This window comes from Xenopus tropicalis, chromosome 5, assembly GCF_000004195.4.
Source record: "Xenopus tropicalis strain Nigerian chromosome 5, UCB_Xtro_10.0, whole genome shotgun sequence".
In the NCBI taxonomy this organism is placed as follows: Eukaryota; Metazoa; Chordata; class Amphibia; order Anura; family Pipidae; genus Xenopus; species Xenopus tropicalis.
Genome location: NC_030681.2, coordinates 138,557,516 through 138,568,696, shown reverse-complemented (window position 1 = coordinate 138,568,696; position 11,181 = coordinate 138,557,516). Strand labels below are relative to the sequence as shown.

The following is an 11,181-nucleotide window of genomic DNA, read 5'->3' as shown; positions in this document are numbered from 1 at the left end:
TAAATGATCGTATTTTGGAGACATTTCTTAGGTGAAAGTGACATGATTTGATAAGTGATTGGATATGAGGAGTGAAGGACAGGGCAGAATCAAGGATAACCCCAAGGCACCGGGCCTGGGAAGATGGGGTGATGGTAGAATTGTTAACCGTTATAGATACCTCGGGAACAATGTGGGCGTTGGATGGGGGAAAGAGAACCAGTGATGCTGCACATTTATTGGGCTTTCAATACAGACAGTAGCGAAGAGTGAAATGATTAATGCAGTTACTAATGGCTACAGATTGTCCTACAGCAGGAATACTGCCCTTACCATTAGGGACACAAAAGCATAGACAAAAAAATCATGTCAAGCTGAATGTCTGTATTTAAAGGGGAAGCTTACCTTTACATTACTTTTTAGCATTTTATGTCAGATGGGTCTAGTCTAAGCAACTCTTCCAATGGTTTATTTATATTATATGGTTTCAATGGTGCTCGCTGACTCGGCTTCAGTTTTATTGCTACACTTACTTTCCAGCTCTCTATTAACTTTAACAACCAGGTAAAAGTTTAAATTCCAAGCCTGAGAGAAATTGTATATAAATCCCCCCCAAAAATTCATAAAAAAAGGCTAGCTGCAATCCATCTACCTTATAATTCTGCTGGGTACGCCAAACAAGTTAATTTCAAGGCAAATTTCACGCAAAGAAAGCGCAACCAGTACATTATCCCTCTTAGCCAATCAGACATCAGCTTTCATGCTTAGTACAAATACCTAAGCCAAGCGCAGATTGGTAGTTACGAGTTTTACATTAGCAACGGCCACGCCTCACTCACCATTCCTAAATCGCTTCCACTTCTGTACATTGACAGATCCCGGCTCAGGAAGGAGGTTTCAGGCTCAGCCCATTAACTACGTCACACGAAGCCAACCAATAGCATTCCTCCAGGTCCTTCTGGCCGAAGAGCGCAGGGAAAAGAGTCATCGGCGGCTGCGCTACCCGTCGGCTCCTGATTGGTTTATCCTAATAATGGTACCTCCGGGGGAACCAATAGGAGGTGGACACGGCGGAAGGCGATCGCTTAGCTCTGTGCTTGTGAAGCGGTGTAGGGCAGATAAGCGAGAGCCGGCGGAGGGTTAGGATCTTGATAGAAGCAGCAGGAGCGGCGGAAGTGCACAGGGCAAGGTGCAAGGATGGCCAGGGCAGTTCTTGGTAAGAGACTGGATTCATTCTCACGGTACATACAGTTAGGTAACCCCATAGCAGCGTGTAACCGTAGCTTTCAGAGTGCCGGCATCCTCCTACGGCCTGGGAGTTAAAGTTTAACTCTGCAGGGAGAGTAACAGGCTAGCCTGCCGGGCTCTGGCGCACCTATTTCTCATTATTCACTTGCATTAAATGGCTGGGCTGCTTTCCCATACAGTATCTTACTATAGACAGCAAATGTTCTGGGGCCTTTTCCATGCACAGTCAGTGGTGTAACTAGAAATCATTTTAGGGCATTTTTCATTAACTTTGCCTGATACTGAGCATTAGTCTGTGTCCTAACTGGACCCCCAATACCCCCTGGGTCCTCAGCAGTCACAGGGTCTGCTTTCTCTATAGTTACCTGCCCCTGTGAATGAGCCCATTCTGTATGGAACATGGGAAATGGGCCCGTTCTGTATGGAACATGTGAATGAGCCCATTCTGTATGGAACATGGGAAATGGGCCCGTTCTGTATGGAACATGTGAATGAGCCCATTCTGTATGGAACATGGGAAATGGGCCCGTTCTGTATGGAACATGTGAAATGGGCCCGTTCTGTATGGAACATGTGAAATGGGCCCGTTCTGTATGGAACATGGGAAATGGGCCCGTTCTGTATGGAACATGGGAAATGGGCCCGTTCTGTATGGAACATGGGAAATGGGCCCGTTTTGTATGGAACATGGGAAATGGGCCCGTTCTGTATGGAACATGGGAAATGGGCCCGTTCTGTATGGAACATGGGAAATGGGCCCGTTCTGTATGGAACATGGGAAATGGGCCCGTTCTGTATGGAACATGGGAAATGGGCCCGTTCTGTATGGAACATGGGAAATGGGCCCGTTCTGTATGGAACATGGGAAATGGGCCCGTTCTGTATGGAACATGGGAAATGGGCCCGTTCTGTATGGAACATGGGAAATGGGCCCGTTCTGTATGGAACATGGGAAATGGGCCCGTTCTGTATGGAACATGGGAAATGGGCCCGTTCTGTATGGAACATGGGAAATGGGCCCGTTCTGTATGGAACATGGGAAATGGGCCCGTTCTGTATGGAACATGGGAAATGGGCCCGTTCTGTATGGAACATGGGAAATGGGCCTGTTCTGTATGGAACATGGGAAATGGGCCCGTTCTGTATTGGATCATGTGAAACAGAACTGGTGGCTGAAGTACTGACCATTCTCATACTGTAGTCTTGTTGGTAGAATCATGGGTGCAGCTGTAGATGAAGCAGACTCTGACTGTTGGGGTTCCAAGTGGTATAGGGGGTCAGTTGGGCACTAATTGATTAGCAGTTTCAGCATATGTAAATGGGGCCCTAAAGTGATGTTGCAGTGGGGCCCAGAAACCTCTAGTTGTGACACTGGCTAGAATGCTGAGTTACCCTGACGTATCAAGTTGGGAACGCAGTGCTTTCCATTGGCTGTGAGGTATTGCAACCCCACAGAGAGACCCAGTGCAATTCATTGACACATGCTCTAATAATTACAAGACTCCCTTTAGTGTTTTTAAGATGGAATGATCCTGTTTGTGGAGCACTGTCCCATTATAAGTTGCTAGGAGGCAGCCTTAACTAAACATACTAATTGCAAGCAATTGGCCAGCACTTCCTGGTGATACTGTGTCCAAACAATGAGAAACAGGTCGGATGCAAAGGAAACTCCTCACTTCAGTTCATTACAGCCTTCATCAACAACTGCCATAATACACATGGTTGGGAGGGAAGAGCAGTAAAGACATTATTGTTAACATGTATTTATAAAACATCAACATATTCTGCAGTTCTGGAAGCTGTGGTTCAGCAACAGATTGAGGTTAAATTGCTAGCAATCTATACCTGCCCTTTATCAGTACTGAGTTGCTTGTAATCGGCATCTGATAGAAAGATTTGTGAATGTGTGTAGCATGTTTATTGGCAAGCTGAATAAGGTCCATTTAACCTCTTTGAAACTAAATTGTTCCCCTGTCCCTTTCATGTAGGTGCAGTGGCCTGCACACTGTTTATGGCTGCAAGTGCCATGTACTCACCCAGTGACGATGTGATCGAGTTGACACCCAGCAACTTTAATAAAGAAGTTATCCAGAGTGACAGTTTATGGCTTGTGGAGTTTTATGCCCCCTGGTGAGTATTTGGCCTCCCTGACCTAAATGATCACTGCTATGGTTTGAGATGGGAACACGTGGTGGGGAACTGGCCAGTTTGAATCTTTTTTTTGTCTGTAGGGAGCTGTAGTTCAGGATTTGGGTTGGGTTATATCATTAACATCTGTCTTGTTTATTGTGCCAAGAGACAGAAATTGAGGCAAATGTTACAGTTTTGGTGCATTTTAAGAAAGGGGAACTCCACCCAAAACAATTTCTTGCATAATGATAGAAAATGTAATTCTAAACAACTTTCCAATGTACGTTTATGGAAAAAATCTGAAAGACAAAGAATGCACTGTGGAACCCAAATGTTACATTTCCCCAGGTGACGGCATCAAAAAGGGTTTACATTTCAACAAATGAAAAATCCAGGGGTAAAAAAAGATGCCAATTGCTTGTATGGGACCTCAAAAAATGTCAACTGTAGTAATAGAGGAGGCTGCAGCACTGATCACTGCCCAGACTTTATTATATGAATGCTGTAGTAGTGGCTGGTGTGACAAAACCGTAGAACATTTGTGCTACAAGTTTTTTGTTTTCAAAAAGGTGTGGACACTGCCAGAGGCTGACCCCAGACTGGAAGAAAGCCGCCACGGCATTAAAGGTAAACATAAATATTTTAAGTAAAGTAGCAGCAAATTGTTCCTTATATTTGTATTGAGCACATTCTACTTGAAATTAAGGCACAGAGTGCTGCACCCATTTCCTTTTGAAATGAATGGGGGTGCCGCTTGAGCCAGATGGGTGGATAAAATGTGTTCTCTCTGTACCTTCCTTGTCTCAAGCTAGCTTTCAGTCTGGCTCACAACACAGGGCACAGAGAATAAAAACCCATTATGGCCAGAAGCATTGGGACACCTGTCTGTCCAACATCTTTCTCCACAGCCAGCGATATTAATATATACAGCCTTTCCTCTTCTGGGAAAGTTTTCCACTTGGTGTTGCCACATTGTTGATAGGATTTGCTTCCGTCAAAGTTTTGGCCACTGACAATCAGAACTGACGCATCTGAATTCCAGTACATCCCACAGGTGTTCAGTTGTGTTGCAGTCCAGTTTCTGTGCAGTTTTTTTTCACTCCCATCTCAATGAACTATTTCTCTACTGTCCGTACTTTGTGCATATGGACATTATAGTGCTGAAACAGGAAAGGGCCTTCCCCAAACTGCTGTCACAAAATAAGAAGCAAGAATATCATTGTATGATATGGTGGCACAAGTGTTGGCTATTTATGCCTCACCCATCATTGCCAATTCCGGTAATTAGAAGTGGTGTCCTCACATATTTGGCCCTACAGTGTATTATTACAGAATACCACACATTTTTTTTTTCTCTTTGCTTTCCAATGTCCAAAGCAAAGAGCTGGTTAAACACCTGCCTACTGGGCTAAAAGTGCAAAACTTATTTAGATATTTTGTGTTTGTTACAGGGAGTGGTGAAAATTGGAGCTGTTAATGCTGATCAGCATCAGTCACTGGGTGGGCAGTATGGAGTGCGAGGCTTTCCAACAATCAAAGTATTTGGAGCGAATAAGAACAAACCAGATGATTATCAAGGTATTTGGGACCAATACATAAAGATAGAATTGCATTCCCCCCCCATAGTACTCTCTCACAGTGTATGATGTAGACACAATGCGGGTTATGGGTTTGTGGTGATTAATTAAATGCTGTTGTGGGTGGCATACTTAGTGCTGCCTGGTTCCATTTGGCCACTTATTGCCAGCTGCTAGGGAAGGGAATGCCTGGAAATGTCAGAGGCCAGCAGGAGAATTGATGGTTAAAGTGATTTTGAATAATAAAGGTTTAGGGATAGTACCGTGCAGAAAAGAACCCACATCCTGCCAAGGGACAGTTATTGATATTGCCAGTTCTCTGTAACATGATTGATCGTTCTTTCACTTATTATTGTTAGCACCCCCAGAGTGTCGTATTCACTTTTACTTGCGCTCTTCTTTTGCCCCTTGCATTAATCTCTGTGTACATTTCTGCAATGATTCACAGGTGGAAGGACAGCCGATGCCATTATCGATGCCGCATTAAGCTCACTTCGTTCATTTGTTAAGGACAGGCTTGGAGGAAGGAGCGGTGGATCTGATTCAGGAAGGCAGGTGGGTTTCAGTGGTTACATGCAACAACCAACACTGGGATTGTTCTAAATTGGATAGTTGTGTTCCTACTAAACTCTTATTTTTGACTATAGTATTTACAACTGTAATGCAGATTATACACCATTTATAGATAAATTCAATTTTCTTTACTTAAATTCTAAAGTACAAATATTGCTTATTGTGTGCCCAAAGCCTACCATCTTTGCATTTCAATGTCAGAGAGAGCGGTGACATATTTACTGAGTCTGTGTGTATCTAGGGTAGCTATTCTTGGCTGCATACAAAGTATATATCAGCTGACAGAAGAAATATAGAAAGTCCTTACTTTTAAAATGCAGATATGTACTTAATGAGTGCATCATAAGCTCTCTTTATGGCTTTATTAAATGAATATTATCATTGCCATTAAACCATTGTTCCTACCGGTATAGTAACATAATTGTGTTTATTTTACAGAGCTATAGCAGCGGTGGTGGGAGTAAAAAAGACGTTATTGATCTGACGGACGACACATTTGATAAGAATGTACTGAATAGCGATGATGTGTGGTTTGTTGAATTTTATGCTCCCTGGTGTGGCCATTGCAAAAAGTAAGTCTTGCCATGCCTTGGCACAAACAAGGTTGATTGCAACCATAAACATTACTTAACCTTCTTGCCAAAAACTAACTGCCCTGCCTTAACCAGCATTATCATACCACAATTAATTTTGTTTATAAATCACCTCCACTATTTACTTTTGATTGGCTTATAGAGATAAATATAGAATTTTTACTCCTAGCTACTATGGAGGCGTTACTGGCTGAGCTTCTAGTTGCCAGTCTCTCAGACTGGCCGGCCACATCCCATTGTATGGTATATACATTTCCTTTAGGTTGAAAACACATAGAGCTAATAGTAGCAGCTACTGAAATAGACAATGCTGATTAGTTACTGATAATTTTCTGTTTGTTTTACCAGTATTGTCTATGGCAGGGTATTTTCTGGCATTTGGTAGCATTGACAAGTGGCTGCTGCTAAGTAGCTCTGTGTGTCTTCACCCTTAGTAGTCAGGCCGTAAAGTTATAAGTATAGGCTACCCCTCCTGTAATAAGCACAATTTAGAAAATTAGATATGAACTCTGACCCTTTGTAAACAGTAAACTTGAAAATCATTTTAGTTATCTGTGGATGGATTTTATTTGCATTACATGTCTTACTTCCTGCTTCTTTGTAATGGACTACTACAGCCTCCCAGTTTGTTCCAGCCTGTGCAAGCCAGTGGTAGCTTAAGAAGAGTCTAAAACTGCAACCTTAGCCACACTGGCCCAAGCCAGTGGCAGTTTAAAGCAAGACTAACGCTTCATGCTAAGCCACCCCTGCCTAAGACTGAACCTGCTTTATCAAAGCCTATAATCTGCTTCATAATCCTGTATGTCTTTCCTTATGGCCCAGTATGTATTATGACCTCTCCTCCACTCACCAGACTGTCTTTTTAACCTTACACTGACCCACTTATTCTGTCATCAAATGAATTGTCATGTTTGTTTTTTAGTCTAGAGCCTGAATGGGCCGCTGCTGCCACAGAGATTAAGCAACAAACCAATGGAAAAGTAAAGTTGGCTGCTGTAGATGCCACTGTCAGCCAGGTGTTGGCCAGTCGTTATGGGGTGAGTAGAACAAAAAGTTACTATTGTGTAATAAGATGCTGTACATGCAAATCCTTATTGTTTTTTCTTCCAATTTCTGTTATGGGGGGCCTTGCTTCCTTGCCATTTGCACCCCCTCACCTCATGCTGCATCTATAACATGTTCCTTGTCTACCTACCCCTAGTACTGGCCTTGGGGCCATTTGTGGTACACTCTGTATCGATCAGAAACAAATACCTGGGATTTCCCATAGGCTGTGATGGGCAAGGGACCTACTCATGTGTCACTTGTCTGGTGTGTGTAACATTTCATACACTATAAACTAAATCTATAAATATTAAAAGGTTAAGAAGCAAAATAGTATGCTTGCTTGTAATTTTACTGCTCCTTCACGTGCTGTTTTTGTTTATCTGTCATAGATAAGAGGCTTCCCCACAATTAAGATATTCCAAAAAGGCGAAGATCCTGTGGATTATGATGGTGGAAGGACTAAGGCAGACATTGTTGCCCGTGCAATTGATCTGTTCTCAGAGAATGCTCCACCCCCTGAGATTTATGAGGTACTGCTCTTTATATTTATCTCTCCATGTTCATGGTTATTCTTTCATTTTTTAAATCTCATGCAGGTGTGTGTATTTTTTGGGGGGCGGGAAGGCAAATCTCTATACTGTTTGATCCTTGTAGCTACCATGCTTGGCTTATGATGGTTTTTGTTGTTCAGATCCTGAATGGAGATATAGTGAAGAAGACCTGCGATGAGCATCAGTTGTGTATTGTTGCCGTATTGCCACATATCCTTGACACAGGTAAGCAAACAGAATATAGGGGATTATTGAATGATCTTTCCGTGTACTGCTAATTAGGAACAACATTTTGGCAATATAAGCAACACTGGCCTTGTGTTAGAGACAATGCCCTTATGTTTTATGTTTATTGTTTTATTTTACCAGGTGCTTCTGGAAGAAATTCTTACTTGGACGTAATGATGAAAATGGCAGACAAGTACAAAAAGAAAATGTGGGGGTAAGGATTGCTACTTTCATACTCTATTTTATTTATATAAACTTTTTAAACCATTGTTTAAAACTGGGTCAGTTTTCTGCAAAGCAATCAATTAGGTACATCAGGGCTTTTCCACCTGAAACCTATCCGGCCCCGCCTGACAATCTGTAGATTCTGGCAAATGCTAGAGGGGCTGCTGTAAGAAGCCATATACAGTTACTTTTTATTGAGGCTTTGGGAGGGCCATTTGGGCCTCTGTACCTCAAATGCCAGGTCCTGTTCTGGAGCTCAGTCTGGACCTGTCCCCATGCTAGTGGTCAATGGGCCTCTTGCTTTTGCACATAGAGGGGGGGGGCCTTATTTAAGTAAAACTTAATCTCTTTTTGGAAAATTAACCTCCGGGACTGATGGCATTTTCAGGGCTAATGTGGCACAAATCAAAGTGTGGGTTGGATTTTGCCCAGACTACTGGTGGGTGGGGTAGTGGGTTGACACCCAAAAACTGTCTTTGTTCATAATGAAAGAAAATATCATTCTAAGCCGTGTTTATTTACACATTTTTAATGCTGTTTGTAAGCAGTGTCTTGTTTAGTATGTTCATGTTGCTTTATGATTTATTAATTGTTATAAGGTGGCTGTGGGCTGAGGCTGGTGCTCAGATGGATCTGGAAACCTCACTGGGAATTGGAGGCTTTGGGTACCCTGCCATGGCTGCCATCAATGCAAGAAAAATGAAATTCGCACTTCTGAAAGGTTCCTTCAGCGAGCAGGGCATTAATGAATTCTTAAGGTAAGTTCCGCACCATCCTTGTGTGATTGAGCTTGCATCTTGTTAATAAAAAAAAAAAATGGTTTTTTTTTACACTAGTTATGACCTTTCTGACGTTGGGTTTCTATCTCCATTTAGGGAGCTCTCTTTTGGTCGTGGTTCTACATCACCTGTGGGTGGAGGAGCAATTCCTAAAATCAATACAGTGGTACCTTGGGATGGAAAAGATGGAGAGGTAAGGTTATATTTTCATGCCATTCCTGTTTCCTGATGCTTCCATTACTCCTTCACTGCTGTTAAGTAAGCCAATGGGAACCAAACACTCTTAACTGAGCACATTTACAAGTTACATTATTTTTTGTTTGCAAGATATTGGGAGTTTTACACCACCAATAAATTTTGAAATGGCAGCACTCCATTCTATTCTGTTATGCTGGCCAGCCATCAGACAGGGAGTGACAGAAAGTGGGTCTTAAATTTTATAGCTTTTAAATTATTTCTACTCTTCTACCTTTTTCCAGCTTTCATATGGGGGTCACTGACCCCAGCAGCCAAAAAAGTATTGCTTTGCAAGGCTACAATTTTATTATTGTTACTTTTTATTTCTTATCCTACTTATCCTACAATTCAGAACCTCCTCTATTTATATTCCCGTCTCTTTCGACCCACTGCCTGGTTCCTAGTTTAAATTGGGCCCTAGCAACCAGATAGCTGCCCAAATTCCAAACTGGAGAACAAAAGCTACATAATTCAGAAAATGCAAATGAAAAAAAATGACTAATTGCAAACTCTCAAAATAACTTACTTATCTGATTGGTGGCTTGCAGGGGGGCGCTATGGTTTCAAATCCATTAAATTACTGGGCTAACAGCTTGAAAACGAAGTGCTCAGCTCTCTTCACAAATTGTCATTGATTGGGGGTGTTTAATTCCCCTGTAAGAATTGTAACTACTTTCTTGTCATTTTAACACACACATGAATTAATCTAAACAACTTTAAGAATAATACTATCAAATAAAGTTTTTAGTAAACTTATTTTTGATGATAGCAACAGTTCTCCTTTACATCCCCTTTGCTGGCTGATAAGAGATGTAGAGATGGAGCTAACATGCAGTTTCCCCCTTGCCTTGTAGCTGCCAGCAGAGGATGATATTGATCTGAGTGATGTGGAGCTGGACGACTTTGAGAAAGATGAATTGTGAGGATTCTGCACCCTGTGTGATATTGTTACATCCCTCTGTTTGGGGGAGTTTGCAGCTGGCGGACACCAGCCCATCCCTGGCAATCGGCTGGATTCAGTGGTTCCCCCTCCCCAACCCTCCTGATTTTTCTTTTGTTTTAAAACAAATTAATGAATGTGCACTCATGGAGAGAAGGGTTTTATCTAGACCTATGGAGAGGCCTTCTCGGGAGAACACTGACAAATTCTGTGAATTTCACTGTATTCTCTTTACATATTGAAGGGGGAAATGCCATAAACCTTTTGGGGGGGCGGATTTGGGGGTGCTGAAGAATAAGCCGGAGAGTTTACTGTACTTCCTTGTGGTTAATGGGAAGTACATCTTGGCTGACACGACAGTTTGTTTGTTTGTGTATTTTTATGTTTTGGGTATTTTCATTTGCAAATTGATCAGCTTGACTCAATTTATGAATAAAATATTTTTTGACATATCGCGGGTTTTTTTTTTTTAATGCAGGTTGCTGGTGACAAGGGCTGGCTTCCAAAGACAGTGTAATGTGTCAATTGCAATTTTTGGCCCCAAACTATTATTATGTATTTATAAAGAGCCAACATATTCTGCAGCGCTGTACAATCATTTTTTTTTTATATATTGAATATACATAATTATATACAAAGCAACCATAAAAACAGATAAAAAGAATGGAGGGCCCTGCACAAAAGCGCTTACAATCTAAAAGATAAATATTTCTTAAGTATAACTTAATTTTCTTAACTCATACTGCAGTGTGTTTCTTCCACCTGGGATGGCACAAATACAGATATATATGAGTGTGCCTGTATGCTGTGTAAATTGCAACGCACGCTTTTCTACCTGCATTTGTGTTGGAACAGCGTCACATCCAGTACAGAGTTGTAATGATGGCATTGGAGGTGGGTTTACTTGGTGCAAGGCTGTGGTGGTTATTGGTGCAACCTGCTAAAGGATCCCTAAGTCTGCTAAAAAGCATTTAAATATTGAATAAACCCAATAGGGCTGTTCTGCCCCCAATAAGGGGTAATTATATCTTAGTTGGGATCAAGTACAGGTACTGTTTTATTATTACAGAGAAA

The 11,181-nt window shown here is 41.9% G+C and overlaps 1 protein-coding gene across 1 annotated transcript; it reads left to right on the top strand.

Moving 5' to 3' along the window:
• The first annotated feature begins 1,093 nt into the window (after window positions 1-1,093).
• Window positions 1,094-10,560, top strand: pdia6 (protein disulfide isomerase family A member 6). Its single transcript, NM_001007973.1, is given in 13 exon segments — window positions 1,094-1,195; window positions 3,216-3,357; window positions 3,927-3,984; window positions 4,809-4,935; window positions 5,383-5,489; window positions 5,946-6,079; window positions 7,023-7,137; window positions 7,537-7,677; window positions 7,839-7,923; window positions 8,068-8,140; window positions 8,751-8,909; window positions 9,027-9,123; window positions 10,022-10,560. Coding segments are annotated over 13 exon segments (1,326 nt in total). The 5' UTR covers window positions 1,094-1,176; the 3' UTR covers window positions 10,091-10,560.
• Window positions 10,561-11,181: the final 621 nt, after the last annotated feature.